Source organism: Micromys minutus, assembly GCF_963924665.1.
Source record: "Micromys minutus genome assembly, chromosome: 2".
NCBI lineage: Eukaryota > Metazoa > Chordata > Mammalia > Rodentia > Muridae > Micromys > Micromys minutus.
This window is the reverse complement of record NC_137971.1, coordinates 30,798,749-30,826,263: the sequence shown is the minus strand read 5'-3', so window position 1 is coordinate 30,826,263 and position 27,515 is coordinate 30,798,749. Positions and strand designations below refer to the sequence as shown.

General features: G+C 45.2%; 1 protein-coding gene across 1 annotated transcript in view; it reads left to right on the top strand.

The window, feature by feature from the left end:
* Nucleotides 1-25,032, top strand: part of SLC1A1 (solute carrier family 1 member 1) — a 69,918-nt gene extending 44,886 nt beyond the window's left edge. The window contains exons 3-12 of the mRNA XM_080912149.1: nucleotides 6,854-6,946; nucleotides 8,194-8,308; nucleotides 9,969-10,011; nucleotides 11,355-11,450; nucleotides 14,947-15,131; nucleotides 16,135-16,242; nucleotides 18,039-18,161; nucleotides 18,650-18,844; nucleotides 22,886-23,020; nucleotides 24,667-25,032. Of these exons, the coding sequence (XP_080768275.1) occupies nucleotides 6,854-6,946; nucleotides 8,194-8,308; nucleotides 9,969-10,011; nucleotides 11,355-11,450; nucleotides 14,947-15,131; nucleotides 16,135-16,242; nucleotides 18,039-18,161; nucleotides 18,650-18,844; nucleotides 22,886-23,020; nucleotides 24,667-24,913 (1,340 nt within the window). The 3' untranslated portion in view covers nucleotides 24,914-25,032. The remainder of the gene's footprint in view (nucleotides 1-6,853; nucleotides 6,947-8,193; nucleotides 8,309-9,968; nucleotides 10,012-11,354; nucleotides 11,451-14,946; nucleotides 15,132-16,134; nucleotides 16,243-18,038; nucleotides 18,162-18,649; nucleotides 18,845-22,885; nucleotides 23,021-24,666) is intronic.
* The last annotated feature ends 2,483 nt before the right edge of the window (nucleotides 25,033-27,515 follow it).

Here is a 27,515-nt window from a genome sequence, read left to right as displayed (position 1 = left end):
TCTCTCTCTCTCTGTGTGTGTGTGTGTGTGTGTGTGTGTGTGTGTGTGTGCTCACTAGTACAATGGGGAGTCCACAGGTCAGTATTAGGTGTTTTCTTCTATCATTTTACACATGTGTTTTTGGAGACAGAGTCCTCAACCAAACTTGGAACATTACATTTTATCTAGACTGGCTGGCCAGAAAGATGCCAGTGCCCTCCTATCTTTCCTACATGATTCTGTGTTATTGACTTGAACCATCACACTAGCTTTTCTTGTGGGTGCTAAGGGTCCAGACGCCAGTCCTCATGCTTGAGCAGCAAGCCCTTTAGCTACTGACCCATCTCCCCAGGCCCACACCCTGTTTCCTGATAAGCTTTAAGCCACCAAACATAGGCCAGACAGCACAGGCTCCGGAGTGGCTCTTCTTTAATGCCATCTGAGGACAAGTTTGTTTTGCTGATGTCATATAATAGTGTGGTTATGTCATAACCCTTTCTAAGGGAATTATTTGTATGTGTGTCAAGAAATACAGGTGCCACAGGGGGTGCATGGGCTCCCTCTGCCTTTTCTCTTCTCCCATCCCAGACACATTCATCTTAGTCGCTGAGATCTCCAGTGTCCCACATTAACAAAATGTGATTGTCTCCAGCCTTGCTTTCCCTAGAGAATAAAAAAAAATGTTTCACCATTTTAAAAATGGTAACATGTTTGTTTACCCCTTGTTGCAACCCTAAGAAGTAGTAAAGTAGCCCGGGGTTATCTCCATCTGTAGAGATAAGGAAACCGGAGGTTGGAACAAGATTAAACCATTTTCCCTAGATCACATAAATCACAGGACAGCACCTGGAACAGATGAATTCCATTCTAGAACATTCTGCTGCCCAGAAGGCTTGGGTAGACAACCACATATAAAAAACGTTAAGTAATCACTCTCTAAGACATGCACATTTGTGTGTGCGTGCGCACGAGTGCGTGCGAGCACATGTTGACAGAGGGTTGAAGGGAGAGAGAGAGGGAGGGGGAGGAGAGAGAAAAATCTTATGGGCTTAAATTTAAGTGATACAACATAGGCACTGGGTGCCATGCATGGACACTTGGATATCAGAGAAGGACCCCAAGGCAAGGACTTAAGCCAGATGAGGAGTGGGGAGATGCAGCTGGAGAAGAAGGGGATGAGCGGACTGTGGAGAAGAGGTCAGGGGAGGGATGCGCTCGGTCCGGCTGGTACACAGGCAGGGAAAGATGCCTGTGGGGTCTCACCTTCCAGGGTAAGGATTTACTATTTTGTCTTCAGTGCCACTGGGAGCTTACACTGCAGTGTGACAGTTTCGATGGTTTAAAGGATGTATTTAATGATTGTGTAGTGGAGAGGAAGGGAGGGAGAACGGATGTGGGTATGCTCCTGTTGCTCAGAGACACATCACTGACCACTTCCAGCTCTCATCCTCACAGCTGGTGCAAATCGATGTCGGTCAGTTTGCTCCTCACTGTCAAGTTAAAGGAGACTCAGGCTTTTCAAGTGCACTGTGTTGAGCAGATCGAGTTTGGGAGCAAAACCCATGCTATTTCAACTGGCCTCTTGGCTGGTGACAGAGCTAACTCCCCGACACAGGCCAACTCCTGTGAAACTTGTGTCCATTCAGAATCCTAGAGTGCTAGCAAATGCCTGGCAACAGAGAGTTCATCTTGACACCTTAACTATAAGGTATATGGAGAGTGTCATGAGAATTTCATTCTCAGGTGGGTGGCAACTTCGTCAGAGACTCTGAGGAGTCGCTTGCTTGCCTCGGATGTTTATTTTTAAAGCCTGCTATTGTTTAGCCCGCCCTGCTTCCTTTGTAGTGTTGTTATAAAAAGTTCAGATGATTATTCTGATGGCTGGGCACCAACATCCCCAGCTCACTCCTCACAGCCTCCTCCTGAGGTAAATAAAGAAAATGCCTTTTTCCTAAAATAAAGAGGCAGCAGGGGCCCTTAACTTCTAAGGACAACCTTGAGCTCTCTCCCTGTTCAGGTCACAGGCTCAAAACTGTCTCTGGACATCAAGAGTGATCCTGCCCTAGGCTTGTCTTCTATCCAATTCTGTCATGTCTGTCCTGGGGTCCTCTGCCTGGTGACACCTCCAGCTTTTATGAGGGCTCTGCTCCAGGGCGTCATGAAGCATCTCATTATCAAGTAGGATGGAGAACCTTCTAACCTGCCACAGATCTAGATAGCCTGTCCAAACTGTAGTAAATAAATAAATGTCATGGGGTGGGAATTATAAAACTAATGTCTGAATGATTCTTAGGAACTGGGTGCAACGTAATGAAGAAAAACAAGTTGAGGGACACCAAGAGGCTAAACATGATTTTCGGTGGGCTTTCTTATTTTCATTGGCTGCTCTGGGAACTGAACCAGGCTACTTTGTGTAGGACCTTTCTGAGGAGGCTGCCCGCTTACCCAGTGGACCTTGGGAACGAGTTGTGGGTACTGAGGGATAACCTATAACAACGTGACTCTTCCTGTCACATGGAAAGCTCAGAGTGCAAGCATTCACAGAGAATTTTATTCACTGCAATGCCGAATTAGGGAAGAAAAGGGCTCAGGGCTTGAAACAGTAAGGAAACTGTATGCAAAAGAATGTAGCTTACTGTCTACTGCCCCTGTGAATCAAGGAGAAGAGGCTTCAAGGGGTTTCCTTGATGGAGTCAGTCTGAAGTTTGTTCCCTTGACACGGCTGAGTGCTCACTTAATGCTCAATAGTCTGGTAATGTGTGGAGGTTGAACTGTGCTGTCTGTATGTGTGATACTCATCAGTCACACATGGTTATTTGAATAGGGTTAATTTCAATTAAGTAAAATTCTAATGCTTCAGTGACTTAGACACCTGTCATGGCTCAATAGCCAGATGTAGCTTGAGGCTACTTCAGTGGATAATATAAATGCAATGTCTACAGCACAGGAAGTGAGCAGTGCTGGCCTGGAATTTTATAGCACATGGAAGGAGTTGGTGTGTCAGGGTGTATAAGAATGTAGCCTTTTCGAGAAGCACCTAAAGAAATGCTCAACCAGGGAAATGCAAATCAAAACAACCCTGAGATTCCACCTCACACCAGTCAGAATGGCTAAGATCAAAAACTCAGATGACAGCAGATGTTGACAAGGATGTGGAGAAAGAGGAACACCCCTCCATTGTTGGTGGGATTACAAGCTGGTACAGCCACTCTGAAAATCAGTCTGGCAGTTCCTCAGAAAATTGAACATAGTACTACCTGAAAACCCAGTTATTCCACTTCTGGCTTATACCCCAAAGATGCTCCAACATAGAATAAGGACACATGCTCCACCATGTTCATAGTAGCTTTATTTATAATATCCAGAAGCTGGAAAGAAACCAGATGCCCTTTAACAGAGGAATGGATACAGAAATTGTGTTATATTTACAAAATGGAGTACTACTCAGCTATCAGAAACAATGACTTTATGAAATTCCTAGGCAAATGGATGGAACTAAAGACTATCATCCTGAGTGAGGAATAGGAACAAAACTCTTTCTAAGGGTAGTCTCAGGAGACTTGCTCAACCTACTCGGATGTATCTAGCTAAGATATTCCCACCAAGAATCCCATTATTAAAAAGCTCTTTGATGGCAGCTGAATCCTGAAGTCCAAGCTGAGGCACTGAACTCCTGGTGAGAGGTAGTTCATCTCCTGGGAAGCTGTGGAACCAGGGAGGAGGCCCCATCTTGGGGATCTCTGCAAAGACCACAGCCAGCAGAGTGTTGATCCAAGGTGGGCAAAAGGAAACCCGTTCAGTGTTCAGTAGAGTTCAAACTTTGAGAGTCTGACTCAGAGTAGTTTGTTGTAGGCATATTTAAGCACAGCACGATTTGGGGGTAAAAGTTTCCTGGTGATAATTAACTCAATATCTGATGCACAAAAAGCTTGAGATGTGACCGCATTGAAACTCTGGTAAAGTGCAAGTGATATTTTTTTATAAAGATAAGGCCATTCATTTTTGAACTGTAGCCTTCATCTATCTTGGGTTTTTTAACTGTTACAACTGCTGCTTTTGATTGCCTTACTGTCAGGAAATAAGTTCTCCTCAGCACACCTGTCTCCATTTTTCTACCCAAAAAAGAGACTAGACTTCTAGGATGTGAGGATTGTTGTCTTGCTCAGGAGGTGGGTAAGTGGACCCTTAGCATCATCTTGGGTGGGTGCTAAAGAGTCCAAAGACCTTCTTTCCAAATTCTAGCTTCCAGATGGGCAGTCCTCAGGTTAAAGAACAGTATTTAGTGCCTCCCCAGCCTACTTGCACTGAAGGTGAGCTGGCTCCACCCCTCACCACAGTGGGCCTTGCACCTCACCTGGGCAGCACAGTAGTTGGCTCTGGTAGTGTAGGCTCTGGAGAGTGAGAGAATTGTCCCTGCCCCTCACCTGGGAAAAATAGGAAAGCTGGTCCTGGAGATGCCTGGTGCAGGACAGCTAGTGGGCTGACCAACTCAGCTTCCACCCAGGGCCAGATTCAGGGCTCTGAGTTCACCCACTTCAACATCCATTCCATCTGTGAACATCTAGAGCACACGTAGGGTCCAGTCCTGCAGATCCAAAGCTGCAAGATCTCCATGACAGGGGGCAACAACAAGATTAAGAAAGGAGTCCTGGTGAGGATCAAGTATTAATGGTGTATCAGAAGTCAGAGGCCTCAAATCAGACTAAGGAGTCATTGCAATGAACACTTTCAAGGAAAGCTATGTGGACAAAAGGGTGTACTGTGGGACACAGTGCAGCTTCCATGGCAAGATGCTTTTTGTTGTTGTTGGTTGGTTGGTTGGTTGGTGTCTTAGTCAGGGTTTCTATTCCTGCACAAAACACCATGACCAAGATGCCAGTTGGGGAGGAAAGGGTTTATTCAGCTTACATTTCTACATTGCTGTTCATCACCAAAGGAAGTCAGGACAGAGTAGGAGCTTGGAAATAGGAGTGGATGCGGAGGCCATGGAGGGGTGCTGCTTACTGGCTTGCTCCCCTTGCCTTGCTCAGCTTGCTTTCTTATAAAACCCAGGTCTACCAGCCCAGGGATGGCTCCACCCACAGTAAGCTAGGTCCTCTCCCTTTGATCACTAATTGTAAAACATGCCTTACAGCTGGATCCTGTGGAGGCATTTCCTCAAGGGAGGCTCCTTTCTCTGTGACAACTTCAGTTTGTGTCAAGTTGACACATTAAACCAGCCAGTACAGTTTGTTTTATTATTTTGTTTGTTTTTTTGTGGGGAGAGGTTGCATGGGTGAAGGGACAAGGAGACGGGTGGGATTGGGGTGAAATTACAAGGAGTCAATTAAAAGTTTTTAAAAAAAAACAGTGGTTAGAGTGAGAAGTTCTGTATCCCAACAGCAATGACATCCTTGTAGAGTTTTCCTGGAGGTCAGATATCCCAGGAAATATGAGGAGCACAATCTTCCAGTCACTTAGGAAACTAAGGCCTCTCATGGTACTAGGAAGGCCTCTGAAAGCCACCTGTGCATCCTGCTGCCTCTCATCCAGTGCCCTCCCTTTGAAGTTGCCCTGTGACAAGCCCTTCCCTTCTCCTGCTGCCCTGAACTCTAGGCTTTGCACACGGTTGTGGGACGACACATATTAAAATGCAAAATCACTTTCTATGGTGTTCCTTTGGCTTAAAATAGGATTCTGAGCCTAGAAATCAGGCAGGGTAGAATTTGAAACCTCCAAGTGACAGCTTTCTATAAAGTTTCTCAATCTGTCTCATCTCCCTCCCAGAAACTCAGCTACCGAACACCAATGGCTCAATGTGTTAAGTGTCTCTGACAGAGGGAATGTGTTTCCATCAGAGATGGGGGCCTTCTATTTTCAGTGCAGTCGTCCTTTCAGACAAACCTCTTAAGACTTGCGATGTTTGGCTATTTTATTGGTAACTAAGACTGGTTGACAGTGGATCTAACAGTGTGTCCATTAACTTTCCAGTGCTGTAGAAATCACTGTTCCTTTCAGTCGGATGTTTCAAGTATCTCTCAGTAGCAAACATGTATAATACATTTGTTCACCTAGGAACAATTTGGAAATCATGAAAGAGAAGTGGGTGGGAAATATGCTGGGCAGGGAAGATAATAAATTACTCTGGTTTATTATTCTATTAGTTTCAGAGACAATCTGAAGATCTAACAACAAGGACCAATAAAACACATTATAGTCCAGCCATAGGTCAGACAATTATGTATCCATTAAAATTATCCTTCAGGTAAGTAAAGAGCATTCTTTTAGCTGACTATAAAATTACCTTTGTTTACAGAACTTTTGAGAAGAAGAATTGGAAGAAAGTTTACTAGAATGTTAACTATAGCTAGTGAGATGAAATATGCCTGTGGCCAGGGTAGGTGAACAATATCTAGTACCTTAATAATCAAAGGCAGATGTTATCTTTGCAGCTCGAGCCTCCTGATAGAAAAGACAAACAAAATTATAGTGTGCATGAACGTCGGTGTACAGTAAGATAGTTAACTTTGCTCAAGATAAATGGCTCCTTAGTACAGAGTTCCAAGGGAGATTTAACTCTGCCCTTGTGCAGTATTATTTAAAGATCTGACACCATTCATACATCTCTTGTAGAAGGAGGACTCTTTCTATGAGCAACTCCAGGAAAACCAGAAGCCATGGAAACAAGCTGGGTAGGGAATTTGTGCCCCACTGGGCTCCCATTTCCGAGTTCTTCACTTATGATCTTGAAGTATTTGCTGCGTCTAATAAGTCGCATCTTGTGAGATGCATCTAGTAGCTGCAAAGAAGACGCCAGCTCTTTATTAAAGACCCTAATGCTGGGAATCGGCCTTTTTACTGTAACTGACCTTATCCATCTCCCATCTCCTCTCAGGTGTCGCCGCACTGGATTCCAACGTCTCTGGAAAAATTGGTCTGCGTGCTGTAGTGTATTATTTCTCCACCACTGTGATTGCTGTGATCCTAGGTGATGCTCATTTCTGACTTCTTGTTCCTCTTTGTAATTGTAACTTTGTGTTCACAAAGTAATTGGGCTCTTTAAAATGCACATTTTTTTTTTAGCCAGAACTGTCCAATTATCCTGGGCCTTTTCGCCTTTGAATCTGTGTAACACCTTTTATGTGTATGAAATGCAATACCAACAGAATTTTGACCACAGTCCCTGGGTGTCAAATTCTCTGGTAAGAAACAGAGAGAAAGTGATATTTCTGTGCCCTGTTAGTATCATGGGGTAGAAAGAAGTAAGGCCAAGAGTTTATATTATCTCAAACCAGATAATTAACCTAAAGCAATAGACTATAATTAGAAGGCAGTTCCGAAAAGGTTGGACTTCATTACAGTTCACAGTACTGAAAGCTAACAGCTAGCACTCTTTCCAGGCAGGAGAAGGGGATATGCTAAGAAGAAGACGGGCTGTTCCCATTATCCTTAGCATGGTTCTGGGGTAAAAACTTGGTCCTGCTTTTGTAATCTATGCAACATTTTCAATAGAATCCCCAGAATAAGGAGAAAGAAAAGAAGGGTTCCCAGAGACAGCAGCCAGCTTGACCCCTGTGCCCACTTTAATGAGCTGATATGTGGTTGGCTAGGGGGCAGTTTTAGAGGTACTCAGTCAGAGGGCCTGAGCTGGGGAGCAGGGAGCTGGACCCTGCTGTAAACCAAAGCTGCTTCTCAAAGATCCCTGGGAAAGACAGACATAAAGGGGAGATAGCAAAAAGAGAGCAAGATGATACTTATTGAGAGACTGTGATTCATACTCTCGTTGCTGATGGAGAAGACCCAACAGCAGGAGGCTGACCCATCTACATCCCAAGGCCCTCCCCATTCCTTACGCATTCCCTGGTCCTAGAGGAAAAGTGAATCTGCAGGTAAAAAGAGCAGAAACAAATCAAACAAACAAAGTGCCTTTATTTCAAATCCCCTGTGGCTGGTTTCATAGACTGAAGAGTAGGAGAAAGACTGCTCCCATTAACCCCATGTTTCCAGAAGCAACTCTAGAGTGCCATTCCTTCATTAAAAGGAAAAGCAAGAAGACTCCTTTGTTACGTCACTTCCTCACTGCCGTGGGGGTGGGAATAAGGCAGTAATTAAGACTTAGCATCTTGTCACGGGACTGCCTGTACCACCTTGTCAACTGGTTTCCCAAAGGCCACCCAGGGACACTGGACGCCCTGAAAGGTTTTAATGCTCTGTGACTACCGTTCTTGGTTACAGGTATTGTGTTAGTTGTGAGCATCAAGCCCGGAGTCACTCAGAAAGTGAATGAAATCAACAGGACGGGCAAAACCCCTGAAGTCAGCACAGTGGACGCCATGTTGGACCTGATCAGGTGAGTCTTGCCAGTGGGTGGCTTTGTGGATGTGCCATCTGTATAGGTGAACAAGGCCCTATGGGTGCTCTGATGTCTTAACATTTGTATGTGCATGTTAAATTAGTATATATATTGTACATATATGGAGGTCAGAAGACAACTTCAGCTGTTAATCCCTCAGGCTTATTTGAGACAGCATCTTTTTGTTGGTTGTGTGCTGTGTATGCCAGGGTAGCTTCCGGAGACTCTCCTGCATCTGCCTCTGTTTATACTATATAAGCACTAAGATTATAAATATAGATGACTGTGCCCAGTTTTACATGAGTTCTTGGGGATTTGAACTCAGATCTTTACGTGTGTGCAACAAGAACTTTATACCCCTTAACCACCCCCCAATCCAGTGTCTTAACATTTTTAATAATTTGTAAATTATCATGCATCTCATTTTGCCATAAACCCTACACATTACTCAGCCAGGACTTTCTACTTGCCAGGCATGGTTCGAAGAGTAATGGATAAAACCGGTCTAGTGTAGGACTTAGGATAGACAGAGATGCAGGAAATGCCCTTGTTACATAAAGACACTGAAAAAAAAAAAAAAGGAGTAGATAAAGACACTGGGCAGAACTGGGTAGTTGCTTCTGAATCCAAGATCAGGAACCCAAGGCCCATATGTAAACATAGTAAAGGCAGTAAATGGCAAACCAATAGCCAACATCAAACTAAATAGTAAGATACTTAAAGTAATCCCACTAAAATCAGGGATTAGGCAAGGCTTCCCACTTTCCCATACCTATTTCATATAGTTCTTGAAGTCCTGGTTATAGGACTTCAAATTCATGTATCAGTTTGGAGAATTGATGTATCAATTTCTTGGAGAAATTCATGTATCAATTCAAGCAAAAACAAATGTAAAAATAAAGTCACGGAATATGTACATATTGGGCAGTTTGGCAATGTAGGATTGTGGTTGTCGCTACACATAACAGTCCACCGTAGTCTCACAATCACTTCTGCAGTATTTGCTGGCTTATAAATGCATCACTAGAATCACTAGGCTCAATTTCCATAGAGTGGAGCAACCAAAACACGAGGAATTGCCAAGACCTCTAAGGAAGTCCTGACATTGTCAGTCTGTCTGTCTGTTTCAGCTGTGCTCCCGTGCCTAGCTCATCAGCAGAAAATGTGGTCCCTTGGGGGTTCTTGAGTCTCTGGGGCACGTAATTTAGTTATTTCCAGGATCCATACTTTTCCCCGCAGTGGTATTTGGTCTACATATTTAATTTGACAATTATGATAGAATTGCAGCTGGAATTGAGGATTCGGGGAGAAATACAACAGACTGTTATAAAAGTGGGAGGGTTCGGACAACCAAATAACTGTCTGGACTGTGAGTGTCCATCTGCCTGTGCAGCATTTCCCCAAGACCAGCAAGGGTGTCACTTACGGAGTCTGTTAAGTGGGGTTGACAAGGAAAGACTTATGGTAAATAATGGTTGACTCAAAGGGACCCCAGAAGAAAGAGATCAATCTTAGTGCAAGGGGAACTCTGCAAAGCAGAATCCAGAAGAGAAAACAACACGTACCCTATGCTATTCTCAATCCTATTGACATATAGAACTGAATAACCCCAAAGCGTGTTTCCCTGTTATAACCCTGTTTTCCGTGTCTCTGACAGGAACATGTTCCCTGAGAACCTGGTCCAAGCATGTTTTCAGCAGGTAATATCAATGGCTTTGCTCCTATGACCCACTGTGACTTCATTTTCAGCTATGACACGAGACAGAATTAGCCCATCAAAACGAACAGCATAAAGTACCCCAGTTACCAATGGGGTTTCAGATGACTCCTGCCTTCTGGGCTGTAGCGAAATGGACGCCAAGACTGACAGCACTTCCTTCTCACCTAATACATACCCTCAGATAGAGAAAAGCAAGAATCTGCCAACATGTTCTATTTTATTTACTAGTATTTTGGAGAGCTGTGTCGTATTTGTAAAGAACTTGGACTCCCTGCACATGTGAAGTCGTGGACAGAAGGGCTCTCTATCTCTTTCTTCCCATCTCTCTCTTGGTGACCATCCATGTCTAACTGACTTCATGGTGGCCAGCCCACCCAGAACTGGGTCTTTCCCTTACCCAGTAGCTGCCCAGTGCTGGTGCTCTGAGGCAGAGGCGTGGGTGCATCAGAGGTCCTTTCTCATGAATGTTTACCATTGTCTTCACTCCACAGAAAATTGCTTTTCTGTTTATCCCTGCTCCTTAAAACAGCCGAGTTGATCACAAACTGCTGTATTCATTTGCATAAATTACAGGGACAGAGACCTCTATATATACCAAAAAAAATGGCAGTTACGTTGCTCTCCACAACCCCCACCAGAAACAGAACCACCTCTATTTAAAAGCCTTTGCAGCTCAACCACAGTAGCCATTTGTAAAGTTCAGGATTGGCAGGGATTCCGTGTGGGGGACAGTTCTTTCTAGTATCATAATATAGTAGCTTTTTTTCAGTCCACCATGATTGAAGCGTCACAGAACCAAACAAGACTGAAGGGAGAGATTCAACAGAACGCTCTCCCTCATGGCATAGCCTGGAGGAAATGTTGATTTGGGCACAACCACCCACTTACCTTTCTTGGAATGTGTTAGTCATCTTGACTGTTTGTATCAGAGCACTAAGGTTATTTTTCCAGATTAAAAATGATGCTTATAAAAACAAAAATGATTGATAGGAATCTCCCTGGCTTGGAAGCACCTACAGATAAAACTTGCTTCCTTCCGAAGTATTTCTCCATCCGTTTCCTCTACCGTGAAAGCGCAAGAACATTCTGGTACCACTGAACAGCAGTTGAGGGAGTCTGGGGTTTGGAGTTTTAGATCCCAATTTTTAGTCCCAGTGCCTTCTGGAAAGAATCCTCAAAAACAAGAAGCAACAGAAGCACCATCAGTAGAACCCTTGGGTGACAGTTATTTGGCTAAAGTAAGATCCATGTGGTGTAGCCTTTGATGCTGAAAAAGAAATCTCCTTTTTATCTTTTGTGCCTTTGTTTCTATCCCATGTGCAGTACAAAACCAAGCGTGAAGAAGTGAAGCCTGTTGGTGATCCTGGGGGGAACAAGACAGAGGTGTCTGTTGCCACGGCCATGACAACAATGTCTGAGGTACCTTCTACCACCCACACCCCTCCCCAGTACGCATGTGCCAGTCTTCGATGGCTGGAGAGAAAGATGCTCAGTCTTCACCATGCACAGAATCCACATTTCTGAGTTGACCACTTCTCCAAACATGTCCACAGCCCCAAAATCGACACTTGTAGTTTTTCACGGTCCCTCAGGAGTGGTACAAAACGGAGTCATACAGTGTCTCAGTTCCAAACGGAGGTTGAATGAGGCTAGAATATCTTTCCACTTTGGTTTTCATTCAATCAACAGACATCCATTTTGGTCTGTCTCATTCCGCTCTTAATTTCCTTTTGTGCATTTTCTTGGTGATTTGGTGTTTCTATTTTTATTTCATTTGTCCTGCACTGCACTGAGGATCTCTCTCCCTTGCTCTGTATGTGAGTGGGTTGGTGGTGAGGGGTACTGAAGATTGAAACTTGGGCTTCCTGTATGCCTGGAAAATACTCTACCCTTGAGCTATTTCCCAGTTCTCTCTCCCTCTCTCTCTCTCTCTCTCTCTCTCTCTCTCTCTCTCTCTCTCTCTCTCTCTCTCTCTCCCTCCCTCCCTCCCTCCCTCCCCCCTCCCTCCCTCCCTCCCTCACCCCCTCACATGCCTAATAATAATAATGGCTAACATTATTGGTCCTCTCACAGTCTCATGCACTTTGCTCAGAGTCTCTCTATTATCTTCTGTGTGCTGCCCTCCCTGAGAACCCATCTACATTCATATATGTATTTGTGCATGTGTGTGACTCTACCACGAAGACCCAGCCTCACAGACCTTCCTAGCTAGAGTCCATATATAAGAGAAGTGCAGTACTTATGAATCTGGCATATTACGCCTCAGTTCCAGCTATAACATTTTCGTCCCTGCAGATGATAGAATTTCACTCATCCTGATGGATGAATCCTATTCCACTGTGTATATTTACCACATTTTCTTTGTGTGTCATTCATATGTCAGTGGGCACCTAAACCATACATGTCTTTGCTGGGTGGATAGCACTGTGATGTGCATGAATGTGCAGGTGTCTCTGTGCTTTGGGGACTTTGGTTCCACTGAGTGTGTACCTTGGAGTGGTACCGCTAGATCATATCTGTGCCCTCGCTGGCATTTATTTTCTTAAAAAAAAAAATAGTGATGACTGAGGTTGGATGGAATCTTGGTGGACTTTTATTTCCCTGATGGCAAAGGATATTGTACATTTATAGTCATATATTTATTGGCTATTTGTTGGTTTTACTATATAAGATGGACAGAAGCATAGTGACGAAATGCTCTATAATGTTTCTAAGTAGAAGAATGCTGTGATGCACTTTACAGAAAAAACACATGTGCTTGAAAGCTTTGTGCAGGCATGCTGTAGTCCCACTAGCTATGAGTTCTATGCTCGTGAGTCAGCGGTGTATAGCAAACCAGATGTCTTTTAATAGAAACGCACATTAATCAGTGCCCTGACTGTGTGATATGAGCAGTGTGGCAAGGCTTGTGTACTGCTCCGTGCAGCACTAACACGGTGTCCGTGGGAACTGTATGGAACAAGAGTACCAGAAATAAAGAGCATCACAGAGTGAGAGCGATGAGCCTCGTCCTGTGCCTTAGCCACTCCATACACTTGGGTACCTTGGGGACAGCCTGAGGTTTACAGGGCTATCAATACAAAATACAGGCCCATGGTTCCTTGCCTGAATCTCTCTGCTTGTATGTGATCTGGAGTCCAGACCATCTTGGACTTCAGAAGAGCCTCACAGCATGTGTGCTAGCTAACAGACCGCTTCTCTAAATGGGGTCCAGCACTACTCCAGAGTCAAGCACCACCTATGTTTCTGCAACAATGTCCTTCCGAGTGAGAAGCACAGCAGCCAGTCATCTCCATTCAGAGAGGTGGACCATAAAAATGAATAGGCTTTGAGTACTACTGAGATTTCACACTGAGAAAGTGGAGAATCACATTCGTGGAATGGCTCTTTGTAGTCGGCCCACAGTAGACTTTTGGATGGTCTACAGGTTCTGGGTTTGAGGGAAAGAGGGAAAGGGGACGTGGGATGAGAAGGGGGGGGAAATGGAGGGAGATATTAAATGGTTGATTTATAGAGAAGAATATTCAGTCGACTTAGTAATCAATTAAAGCTGGGTTGGTGGTACATGCTTGTAACCCTGGGACCCACGAGGTTAAGACAAGGTCATGAGTTTGAAGCCACCCTGGGATACTGGGTGAGTCCTTGTCTGAATAAATAAATAGGGACCTGAAGAGATGGCTCAGTGGGTTCAAAACACTTTCTGCTTTTCAAGAGGATCTGGGTTCGGTTCCCAGTGCCCACACTGAGTAGCTTACAACTATCTGTACTCTAGCTCCAGGAGATCTGATATCCTCTTCTGTCCTCCTTGGGCATCCCCATACACACACACACACACACACACACACACACACACACACACACACACACACAAGCAGTAACACTTCTAACCAGATTCACTTTTCACTTGCTCTGCATTCCTGTCTTTTGATAAGGCTCCACAAAGACTGTTCTGAGCACCCTCCATATTGGAGTTGTTGCTGCACATTGTAAGTAGACTAGTAGAAGGCAGACATATCTGTCCTCAGGCAAGGAGTGATGGATGTCATCATCAGAGAGACCAGGGTGCTTTGGGAGCATTTGGGGGCCATGAAGGTTGAGGAAGACCCAGCGAGGCAGGTTACAGAGGTACAGTGTATCACATCTTCTGCCCCTGGCATGCATCTTTCTTGAGCATGCTTGTCTCATGGGTACCTACCCCTCACCTAGTCTTCCCTAACCTCACAGACACGTGTGTCCTAGAATCTGTGCAGCACTTATAACTCATAGTGTGGCTATGATTCCCCTACAGTGTCAGTATTGGCTCAGGTTTCTCCTGTCTCTCCAGCTACATTTTTAAGACCTTACACCATAGCCTGTGCAGTTAGAACATTCTAGTTGTTCAGTGGCTCATCAGCGTAATTCTTCATAGACCCGGTCTGTCCTACACAGGTTACGTCATCTCTTAGTAAACCCCATGCTATTTTTGGCTCCGAACGAAGTGATGAAATGATTCATATTCTCAGATGTCTGGCCAGTTCTCATCTCTTTAAAAATCCCGTTGGTAATCAGACCCAAGGCAGTGATGAATGTCCCTCAACTTTGTTATCAGGAAGAAACAGATGGTATAATGTCCCCTGAATGTTCATGCTGGTAAACACCATGTAGTTCTTGCATTATTAATTTTTATCTTTTTAGAAAGAAGCTTCCAAATGTAGCTAGTGGTTAACCCTAATTAGAAAATTCATAAAAACGTGTGACACCACAGCGCTGGAATTTTTCAAAAGATGCTCACAGATGTGCTTGTTAAGAAGACAAAGCCCCATGAACCATAGTGGCACATGCAGACTCCCTCCACTGTAGGTTCACTTCTTAGGTCTCTTCTCAGAACTCCAATTCCCATCATGCTTCAGTGCACTTCCTTGTGCTTGATCCACAGAACAAGACAAAGGAATACAAGATTGTGGGCCTGTACTCAGACGGTATCAACGTCCTGGGCTTGATTATCTTCTGCCTCGTCTTTGGACTTGTCATTGGAAAAATGGGAGAGAAGGGGCAGATTCTGGTGGATTTCTTCAATGCATTGAGTGATGCTACCATGAAAATCGTTCAGATCATCATGTGGTGAGCAGCGCTGAGTAATGCCGTCTTGTTCCTCTTGATAAAGCCTTCTCAGAACTGGGAAGAGGGGGTTTACAACCTGCTCCTAAGCAGGTCCTTCCAAGAAAAGGCAGACATTTAAAATCAAGATTGGGAGTATTAGCTGATTTCGAAACCTCCTCAGTCTTAGCCATTGTCTCTTGCCTCAGAGGCCCGGAGAGCAACCTGCAGCTGCCCAGCCTTCCTGTCAGAGGGGATTTCTGAAAGTTCCTAGAGTATCTGAACACTAAGTGCTTCTTCTTAGGCCCTAGGCAGAAATGAAATTCAAAATATCACAACTGTTCTAGCCTAGGTATGACCACATCTGAATGAGAAAACAGCCTTCTAGCATCTAAAGACACTGCCTGTGAGATGCTCTGAAAGTTCACCTTTCCCGAGAGACCTCCACCACCCCTAGCTCATGTGGAACTGGCTCAATATTTTATAATCTAAATAGTAGAAATTAACAGGAAAACATCCAGTGGTGACAGCCAAGGAAGTCATTTAATCTCACTAAAACCTCAGCTCCATCATCTCTAAGAAAAGGATAATAAAACCTAGCCCAGGGCTAGGGGAAAGAGCATTAAGTGAAATGGTGCATGTAAAATACTTCCCCAGCATAGGGCATAGCTAAATAACCACAATGGAGCTGGTGTGGCCACCCACAGTGCGGTTACTATGACACCTGGGAAGCAAGGTGATCATGGCTGGAAAGATTTTGCTCCTGTGAGATTAAAAGCTAGAACATCCAATGTCCTGAGTGTGCACTGCATGTGTGCTTCCACAGCACACATTTTTACAAGCACCCCCTTAATTTGGGGGATGCTGGTCTCAAAGCTGAGCCTTTGGCTTCCTGATTCTAAGGGTCCTCCCAGTGGAGAGCACACGTACACTGAGCATGCCCACACTGGCTGGCTCCCTCCCGGGCAACCTGCCTGAGAAAACCTCTGCCTACTGAATTTGTGCCTCTCTTGTGCTTGCTTTCTAGTTACATGCCGATTGGTATTTTATTCCTAATTGCCGGGAAAATCATCGAAGTTGAAGACTGGGAAATATTCCGCAAGTTGGGCCTTTACATGGCCACTGTCCTGAGTGGGTATGTCTGGCTCAAGAGAAGAAACAGAACTCCCTGCAGATGCATCAGGGTTACTGTAGAAAGGCCAGGGTGCGGCTGGTTAGACTTAGCTTTTCTCCCGTGGAGGACGGCAGGGCATTGAGGCTTCCTTTAATAGCTGTACCGTAGGTGGATCGTGCGGTGCTAATTGCCAGCTCCTGGCAGAACAGCTTGGACTAGACTTAGCCACACGCTTCATCAGTTGTGTTTAAACAAGAGGAAAAGCTCATCTGTAGGCTTTCAGGGCTATCTCCTGTCCCGTACTTCCTTAAGAACATGAAAGAATCAAGCAGGCGAGAATACCTCCCACATGTCCCAAGGCTGAAAGAAATTAAGAAGGTCCTAAATAAATTTGATCTCACGCAAGTAGGAGTAGGAGGGCTGGGTTGGTTCTGCTGTTCTTACTGAGCTGGTAGCTACTGTTGTGTCTTGTGTCAGGAGGGTGTCTAGATGTTAGGGAAAAAATTGGGCTGTTTAGTGTTTGAGACCTTTCAGAAGCCGTAAAATAAGCAGGAAGGTACCAGGGTTGAATCTCTTGCACATTTTTACTGCCAAGCAGTTGGCTCCTTAAGAGATGCTACAGGTTCTGAATGGTACCTCCAAATACCCAGGCAAGGCAAGGATGGTTCTGTCTGCTAAAAATATGGAGCAAGAGAATGAGTAAAGGAAACACTGAGTTTCTTCCCATGGGCCAATCGCTCGGCTCCCCTCTCAGAAGCTCGCTACACTGAGGAGTTCCCACAACATGGCAGTAGTTGTAAACCTGCTGTGCTGAAAACACAGCTTCCCAGCCATACAGAAGTGGTCTGTCCCAACAGGGTTGACCTGCAGGACCACGGAGATGAGAGAGGCAGGGTTCCTACTTTCTACTAGCCCTGCGCTGGAGCTGCTGCTGAGCCAGGCTATACCAAGGGTGGGGTGGGTAGTGGTGTGGCTGTCTGGGAAAACAAGCCATTTTTAATGGGGTTCTGTTGAGTTCTTGTCTCTTGTTCTGTCTCTAACAGAAAAGTAAACACAGGGAATCTCATGATTCTCTGCACCAAAGACTCTCTTCTCAGACTCTCAAGACCCTCTTTGTAGAGCTCGCTGTTCATTGTTCAGTCTTGTCTAACTGAACGGTCTGCTTGTCACTTAATGTGCATGCATCTGCTAGCGAGTGTCATGTCGTCAGCCCCATTTAGGGTAACCCGTCAATTCCCAAGTGAAGCATTCTGAGAGGACAGGAATAATAAAGAACTTGGGGCCAGTCCTAAAGTACAAGCTTCTCCTAATTGCAACTCTGACCTCCTCTTAAGTAGTAGACACCATTCCAGAGCACGGTCCAGAGAACAGGGTGGGGTGTCCTGTGAAGAAAGCTATGAGGTATCACGGTTGGGGACAAATGTGACCTTGAAGGGAGACTCCACTCAGCCAGGGAAGGTATGAGACATTTCTCGGAGGTTTGAGAGAGGACTGAAACTTCTGTAGAAGGTGGCAAAGAACATCATTGCCCACAGAGCAGGAATGCATTATAGGGACAGAGCAGATGATGGGGTGCTCAGTGAGCTTGGGAATCAAAATTTATCTTCAGAATTTGCTAATAACTTTGACAAGGTGTTTTCTTTGCTAAGCAAGCCTTGACATCCCCATCTGTAGAATGGGGACATCTGTTTGCTGTCAGATGCTCCTGCCTCATTGGGTCTTTATGAAAGTTTAAAGATGTCAGAATTTTTAAAGCAGACTGAGAAAGCAGGATTGGTGTGAAGAAGTGGTATTTAGACTTTCTCTCTCGTTTGCAGGCTTGCAATCCACTCCCTTATAATACTGCCACTGATCTATTTCATAGTCGTGCGGAAGAACCCCTTCCGCTTTGCTTTGGGCATGGCGCAGGCTCTCCTGACAGCTCTCATGATCTCATCCAGGTAACCAGGAGAAGAACGTCTAGGAGAAGCTCTGCCAGCTTCTGTCACTTTAAGACAATTGGTTTTAATAGGCACCTTTGAGAGATATTGCCTGTAATCTCGAATGTATTTCTCTGCCTTTCCTGAGTACTTCTTATACCCCTGCGGTATTCTGATACCCAGGAAAGATTCTGATGTAACGAGAGACAATGGTAGGCACAGCACCTTCTGTTTCTGGTCTGGCCAAAAGTACCAGCATATGGGCTGGGGAGGACCCAGGTTCAATCCCCAGCACCCACATAGTGGCCCATGATTGTCTATAACCCCAGTTCCTGGATCCTCTGAGGGCACCAAGCATAATGATATATATTCAGGCAAAACACACATACCAATCATAAAAAAGTAGAAGAAATTCTTTTTTTAATTATCAGCATGCTTTGGGGCCTTTGGGGGGTGGAAACTGAGACCTGCCATTCTTAGACCTAAAATCCTTTCTCTTGATCCCACAGTTCAGCAACCCTGCCAGTTACATTCCGCTGTGCAGAAGAAAAGAACCGGGTGGACAAGAGGATCACAAGATTCGTGCTGCCTGTTGGTGCCACCATTAACATGGACGGCACTGCGCTCTACGAAGCCGTGGCAGCTGTGTTTATTGCGCAACTGAATGGCTTGGACCTGAGCATTGGGCAGATCGTCACCATCAGGTGAGGCACACTGTCGCTCCCATTGCGTCACTGCTTGGACTGCCTCAAGTAAACGTGATCCGTGAAGAGAAACCAGGAAGCACCAGAGAGGGAAGGTTCTGTTGGTTTATAAGTCCCTGCCCAAGATGTGGGGTAGACTCATGGCCCATGCAGTTCCTGCTTTAGGAGATGGGTTGCTGAAGCATCTCTGTTCAGTTCACTGTGGCCAACAGGTACCAGACACACTTTACACAGCAAAGATTCAAGGTTGAATCCAGCACCAGCCCTTGCTCTAATGGGAGTTCCTGGTGGACAAGGGTCATTTGTGATAGGACTCTCACAGAAAATTGATTAGGGGCCAAGGGGGCACCAATGAGGGAGGGATCATACGTACCTAGGAAGAGGAAGGAAGGGTTCCTAGAGGAGGGGGAAGTGTAGGTAAATCTTAGATGAAGAAGAATAGCAGAAGACAAGAGCTAAGAGCTCAGAACAGGAGAAATAGCTCAGAACTAGCAAGATTATTATGATGAACTGATTTGCATTTTAAAGTATGCTGGGAGTATCGAAAGATTCTTTAAAGTATTTTAAAGATAATTGGCAGTGTTTGGGAGGCATGGATGGAAGCAGGGACCATAAACTAGATCAGTGAAGTCATCAAATGGTCTCTACCGAGACACACACTAGGCATCCCTCAGAGCTGGTGAGTCCAAGAGCCAAGAGACTGTTTATAAAGTCCTGGTGCCTACAGTGAGTCCCCAGTAAATGTGAGGAATAGGTGACATTATTTGGGAAGAGTTTGTAGAAAGGATGGAACTGAGGGAGAAACCTCAGAAAATTTTTCTAGAGGTAGATAGAAGAGGAAAGGAGAGGGGGAGGGAGAAAACAGGAGCAGGAATGAAAACGGGGCATCGTGAAAACCTGGGAACAAGAGGTCTATTTTCAAAGATTAAAATGGTCCAGTGTCTGATGCCAAACAGAATTCAATTTAGGGGCTGGACAGATGGCTCAGCAGTTAAGAACACTGACTGTCCTTCCAGAGGTCCTGAGTTCAAATCCCAGCAACTACATGATGGCTCACAACCATCTGTAATGGGATCTGATGCCCTCTTCTGGTCTGTCTGCAGACAACTACAGTGTACTTCTATATGATAAATAAATCTTTAAATTAAAATTTAAAAAATTAAATTTAAAATTAAAAAATTTCAAGTCAAATGAAGCCTGAAATTGATTAAGGAGGTGGGAGAAATGACATTGGTGGTGGGTTCGTTGGAGTTGTGTCCTGGTTTGTAGCCACGCGTGCCGATGGCTGGCTGAACCGGAAGGCACAGATGAGCCCTGACTGCAGACAGCTAGCCGGAGTGCACAGTGAGAAGACTGGGGTTCCCGCTGCACCACAGTCCAGGTTCAAGCGTCAGTTTTAGATGAGCCTGGGCGAGCTTCATCTTTATTTCACGTACACTTTATGCGTAGTCTCCGTGATTTTATGAAGTATTTGTAGTGTGCTTAGATTTTAACTGTGATGTCATGTGAGGTCAGCTGTGAAATTTTCCATTCACAGTGTCACATTAGTCTTACTTAGATTTTGGAGAGCTTATGATGTTAGGCTTTCAAATTAGGTATTGATGTCATCATGGTCAGGTTAACTGGGGCTGCAGGAACAGAGTCCTCCTCTTGGCTGATTAGAGAGTAAAAAGAAAAAGCAAGATTGCAGCACTCAGCCAGGTTTCATTGAAATCACACAAAAGTACCCAAAGAGACAGACTCCTCCAGTCATATAGAGGATCCAGAATCGGAGTCTTCCTGGTAGAGCCAAAACTTTCATATGTTGGAGGGTGGGACGAGTTCTCTTTCTCCCTCTGAATTGACTGGTTTGGGCTGTTGCAATGGATTGGGTAACTCAGAAAGCTGATCGGTTCCCACCATTAGTCTCCTCTCACCTATTCAAAAACCAACACCAGGCAGTTTCCTCGGGCAGGAAAAACATCAAGGCTTTACCTTAAAGGAAGGAAGTCAGCCATCTTAACTGTTTAATGGGAAAGTACATTGATGTATATAGAGCATCCTTTTCCTGTCTGCCTGCTTACCCAGAGAGCTGTCAGACCCATGGTCCCTCAGTATTCTGACAGTATTATTCCATATTCTCAGACAGTGTTGTTCTGGTGGTGGCTGCTGTTCTCAGAGCAGAAAGCAGAAATGGCGTGTTCTGAGTTTGTTGCACAAGAACTATTCTGACTTTTCAGTTTTGTCTACCCAAAAACTATGCAGACATCTAACCCCTCAAATGCAGACAAGGAGATTCAGAGGCATACCTTGCTGAAGATGTACTAAATTCTAACTCCAAACCCTGTGTCCATGCTCTACCTCACCGTCCATCCCCCAGTCTTGCTGAGGCTGGGCGTCAGGGCAGAACTCTGCATCTCAGAAGCCAAAGGTTCAGCTGTGCCGAGACAGGATGTGTGTAAACAATGACTAGGTTTTCACCTTATCTGAAGACAGAATGTTCTGAATGTCACACCAAAGCCAGTCAAATTACAGAAGCCTTGTGAACAAGTCCAAGGCTCAAGAGTCTTCTGACTGAATGAGTTCTGAGCTTATGAGGACATGGCTAACCATGACATGTTGAGGCTTCCAAGGGGCTCAATGAGCCTGGACACAAATGCCTTCTGACAAAGAAAACCCCTTGATACAGTTTAATATTTTTATCAACCATCATTGAAATAAACTTGGACTTTTCTTTTCTCAAAAAGAACTTAGGAAGGACAGCTCCCATGGATTATGTAAGCCTGAAACTTTTAGAAACGTTGGCACAACCTCAGAAGTAAGTCACTGTAAAGTGGCAGCCATAGCCCCTCCAGGAACACATGCCAGGCAAAGCAGCTGGCGGGGGGTTGACCCTTGAGTGGCAGCAGAACCCTTCGTGAGAATTCAGAGGCCTTTGGGACCCAGAGTAATACGCATGTGTGGCTAGATCTGGGCTTCATCGCGTTTACATCAGTAGTTTCTGTACCTTTGCCTTTCAGGCTGCCCGCATCTGGAAATGGTACTTTACCCTGAGGGTGAGGCCACAGCTCCAAAAAGCACTGTGGGTGTCCTTGCCTGCTCTTTCCGTTCAATGACATTTCAGGGCATGGTGAGCCTTGATTTCTCTAGAATGGCCCAAATAAAATAAACACACTGCTGGTAAGAAAGTGCATGATGCCAGCAGGAATGTCCCCATGCCCTACACTGTGTGCTCAGGAGAGATCTTGTCAAGGACACAGTAATGAAATTCATCTGGTTACCCACCCAAGATTCTAGATCGCTCTTCCTTTTGTGCACAGTACACCTGCTGGCCTGAAGAAGTGGCCAGAATGCTTGTACCTTGGACAGGGTCACACTTTCTCAATTCAGTGCCTTAAACTCACGTTCTTTGGGAAGACAAGAGTCTGCTGGCATCCAGACATTATGTAAAACCTGTCTAACCGTTGCTTTATCCCTCTGCCTTCATGCCCATCCACTCTACCATCCTCTGCCCATCTTCCCAAGACAACGAAAATTCCTGTCACATACTAGGTGTTCTATAAATGACTGAGCAGCTGAGACTGGAGGAGGAAGGAACCCAGGGTAGAAGGATCTGATACTTATGAAGGCACTGGATGGGTAGATAAAGCCTTGTATAAAAAAAATTGTATTTAAAAAAAATGGCAAATCCCAGCCCTCGCTCTGAGTGACTGCCTCGGTTTTGTGGATTGTTGCTATTCTGTACTTCCTGGCTTTAGAGTGATCTGCCGCATGCTCTCTTCCTGTTGTGACATCCTGCTCCTCTTAAGCCCCTATAGTTCCAGGGCGCGCGCGCGCACACACACACCACACACACACACACACCACACACACACACACACACACACACACACACACACACACACACACACACACACGATAAGACTGGTTATTTAACAAATGGGCTCTGACTGTCCAGTATGGGAACATAACAGTAACAGCCGTGGAGCCTATGTCAGACCTGAGGCCTTGATGGGAGAAATGGATGTCTAACCTTTTCCTGCCACTGTGTTTTGGTTCCAGCATTACAGCCACCGCTGCTAGCATTGGGGCTGCTGGTGTGCCCCAGGCTGGCCTGGTGACCATGGTGATCGTGCTGAGTGCTGTGGGGCTGCCTGCTGAGGATGTCACCCTGATCATTGCCGTTGACTGGCTCCTGTGAGTTGGGACAAATGCCCCTGCCTTGGTTGACTGGGCAGGCAGCTTCCTAGCCATGCAGATTCTGTGCCATGTTCTTCCTCTCGTTGCCTCATGAGCCGTCTGTTACTGCTTTCATTTCCTTCTGGCAAAGCTGCCTGGTGCATGCTTAAAATTAACTCTTCATAACTTCAGCAGGGGTGCTCAAAAGCCAGCGAGCTCCATCAGTTTGTGGTGTACCTGGTGACACTTAAGGTTAGGGGCTGGGTGGGGGACGAGATTAAATGAGAGATACTGGGGTGAAGAAGCAGGATAAGCCTATCTCCACACCTCTTAGTCCTGAGTCAGCTTTATAAGAGGACCACAAGCTTCATAATCAGTGCATCTTTCCAGGCATCTTTGGAAAGGGCTGGTGACAAGAGCAGAGGTTTTAGCATATTGCCTGTGTTTAAATCCTCATCTGGTATCTTAGTAGGTTTAGAATCTTGAGGATGCTTCTCAACTTCTCTGAGGCTCAATTGCATTATTTATGAGATGAAAAAAAAAAAACTATGCCTACCTCAGTGGTTGTTGTTCTGGGGACCAAATGGACTCATATGAGCCAAGTGTCTAGAAATGTGGCCGGCAGTCGGTACATGCATATGCCTGCCTTCTAGTTCTAAGGGCTGGCTCTGCCCTTGGCCATCAGAGTAAGTGTAGCTCCGTACTGAATGTCATTTCCTATTAGAGATCAGGAATGTGCAATTCATAAACAGCAGCTAAGATTGGAGAAAGGGGCATGGTCATGCGGTGGAGGTTTTAAGCTTGTACTTGGTGTGGAAACCATGACCACTGCACAGAAATGACCATTTCAAGTAAGAGAAGAAAACAGGTTGACTTGAACCCTGATCTTTCCTAGAAGCAGTGACTTTTGCTTTCAAGATGAATGGAGGTCCAAAGTATAGGATGCAAAGATGCTGGGCCAGTGCAGTCCCTGACAGAGGGCATGCACGTTGGCATGTGTAGTCACCGTTGGCTTCCCAAATGTCATCTCCACAAGTGTGCCCATGTTCCCAGTTCTTTCACCCAATCTCAGCATCAAAAGGGACACCCCTCTATAGGCCTTCCTCCTATTGGCTTCTCCTCCAGCCTGCCTGGGATTAAGACACACTGAGGATGAATCAAGGAGGAATTCACTTCCAGGCTGACCTGTATGAATTTTGGACCTCACTGTTCTTCCATGTCCGTGCCATATTGTCCATGGAGTGACCACATTTGTTAAAGAAATGAGTACACCAGGGACACACGTGAAGTCCACATCCTTGGCAGCATCTAAACCCCAACCAAATACTGAGTCTCTCACCTTAGTCATTACAACTGAGAGACCCACAGAACAGAAGGCAGAGCTCAAAACCTTACTCTTATTGGGAAGAAAGAAGGGAATTTCAAGAGCCTGAGATGTCATAGCTACTTACTGGGAGCACAGACTAAATGGGGCCCTTTTTCTTATTCAGCCCTTTAGAAACCACCTTCTGCACCAGGCCAGTAAAGCATCTGCTGAGCCAGGCAGTCAGCATTCTGCATTGACTTAGATCTTAACTGAACACATCAGAACCTTTCCTTTCTCCGTCTGACAGAGAAAGAAGAGGAAGTCTGAGCCCATTCTGACTCTCCTGTCTCTTTCCCAGGGACCGGTTCCGGACCATGGTGAATGTTCTGGGTGATGCATTCGGGACGGGCATCGTGGAGAAGCTCTCCAAGAAGGAGCTGGAGCAGATGGATGTTTCATCTGAAGTCAACATTGTGAACCCCTTTGCCTTGGAACCCACAATCCTTGATAATGAAGACTCAGATACCAAGAAGTCTTATGTCAATGGGGGCTTCTCGGTAGACAAATCTGACACCATCTCATTCACTCAGACCTCACAGTTCTAGATGCCCGGCCTCAGAAGCCTGGGATTGTGAAGGACGTCTCCCCAGGAGCCATCTTAGCAAACGCCAGCATTAAGAGACGAGAAGGACACTAAGAGTCAACTGTACATTTAGTTTGATAAACCTCCAGATTATTTTCTATACTTGGCTTTTCAGCCTTTGTTCTCTGGGTTTGGGGATCTGGGGTGGGATGGACTGAAAGGAAATTAAGAAAGTTGTGTTATCTGGATTTTCTAATTCTGTAAAACAAGGTTTGGAAGTATATGAAGTGTTGATTGTTGGGATTAGGTCATGGAGATGGAAGAGAAATTGCTTTCTCTTACATAGACCAGTGTTTGGGGTTTTTAAACAATATTATTGGCTACAAATTTTTACTCAGGCTTTTTATTGGCAGGGCTTCCTTTGCCTTCTTACATTTTTATAGATTGTAATGTATCCCAAAAGCCCCACTCAGTCAACGTGCCAAATTTCCATTTTGACCTCATCTCTAAGCAACTCTCAGACAACTTTTGAAAAAAAAGAGCAAAAAGGATCAGCATAGTTCTGCAGTAACAGTTTAAAGATAGCTGTGTGGTTTAGGGGAAGGGAATGGGTTTTTTATTCAATGTACTGTATTGGGATACTGGTAGCTGTTTAGCCGGTGTTCGGTATAGAACTATATGTATATGTGTGTATATTTATTATTTTCATGTAATTTGCAAGACAGAGATCAGTAGTGAAATATCAATGTGAAGTAAATTTTCCTTGTACTTGAATCAAAACTATAGTTCCAGCCTTGGTGTGCTTCGGAGCTTACCAGAGCACTGTCAGGCGCTCTGGGATGAGAGATCAAGTTGCTGAGTGACTGTGATTCAAGCCCTAAAGCAGAAGCGTATTGTGGTGAAACTCTAAGAAGCTCCCTGGAGGGTGGGAGATCCCTAGTAACATGGAGTGAGTTCATTTACAATGGCACTGTAGAGGCAGGGTGTGCTCACATAGCAGTGGAAGGCTTCATTCTTCAAGTACCCACTTCACAAGGCCGTCACTTTTCTGCCCTTGGTTTTCTCTGACCCCCAGGGTCAAACCAGCAGTGGCGAGCCATCACCTAAGCCGTTTCAAAATGGGCTGCCTACATTGAATAAGCCTCATTGCCAGGTGACCGAGCTACCCTTATACTGTAGTCTTTTCATCTTTTTTTTTTTTTTTTTTGAGACAGTCTCTCCACATAGCCTTGGCTATCCTGGAACTCACTATGTAGATTAGACTGGCCTCAAACTCAGAGATTCTCCTGCCTCTGCCTCCTCAGTGCTGGCCTGAAAGGCAAGTGCCATCGTGCCCAGTTCTATATGGTGTTCTCACAGAATAAAAGCATAAAAACCAGGCCACAGGCTACTAGTACCGGCGGTTCAGGGGAAATGCTTTAGTCCTTCTCTGGAGAGGACCGTTCTGAGAATCTTGGCCTTATGGCTTGGAATCCTCTGCCTGTCTTTCTCCTGCTAATTTCTGAAGATGGAATATTAAAAGTCTTCGCTTCTGTCCCCATCCTGTAAATAAGACCCAACAGAAATGTACACTTAACATGGAGACAGATTCGTAACAGCCATGTTTCTGTAGTGTCCTTAGTCATCTTAAACCTGCGCTTTCATATCTAAGAAGCCAGAAATCGTGCCAAAGATAGCAGGAAGGTGAGCAAATGCCCAGTGTGGGCCACGCCCACCTGATAACTCCAGACTGACCATCACAGTGACCAGTGACTCCGAACTTTGAAGTACAAATGTCTGTATTCTTTATAGGAAGTAAATTTAAATCTCAATGAAGCTGAATGAATACTCGATTAGGAATGGAAGGTTCTGGTTCTCATTGGTGTCCCTGAACTGGAAGAGCTGTTCACAAGCTCACTGGGGTCATCCTTGTAACCAGCCACTTAACACGCTGTGCTGTTAAGTCAAGAGGACATGTTCCATTTATTTCTCAATAAACATCTCCCACACTCTTTCTCCCTTATCTTTCTGCCTCTCATCTGCTCTTTTATCTTCCTGGGTAGGTGTGAAGAGGTGAATTGTAGGCTACTACTAGAAGCCCTCTGAGATCACTGGCTTTAAAACCAGAGAAGAATGAAAGTCAGGGCTTGAGGAAGACACACTGATCCTTCTTGTTCACCAGTGAGGATTACAAGACTGAAAGGCAGAGCTACTGTGGACAGCTGGGCTCCTATTTTGTGTCTGAAATGGATAGAGGATTTGCTAGAAATTGCTATCATGCAAGTCATCCGAATCCCAGTGCTGTGATGACTTGGTTCACTGAAAGATCAATTCTGCCCTCTGAACTAGGACTGCCAATTCCGAGTGGCTGGATTTGAATGCCCTTGAGAGGAATGACATGCTCCTACCTGAGCACTCCAGTTACCAGCAGGTTCTTCAGAACAGCACTCATTTGTGTAATAGAGATCAAAGGAACAGACAGTTTGCTGGCCCCATCGAGGAAAGGCAGCATAGAAATGCTAGCTGCTTTCTGGCCACAGGAATACAGACTGAGTTGTGACTGTGATGTGGGTTGGAGACATTCCCAACAAGTTTGGGATAGCTAGTGGAACTGAGCAGAGGCCCACACCATGAGCTTAGCCATC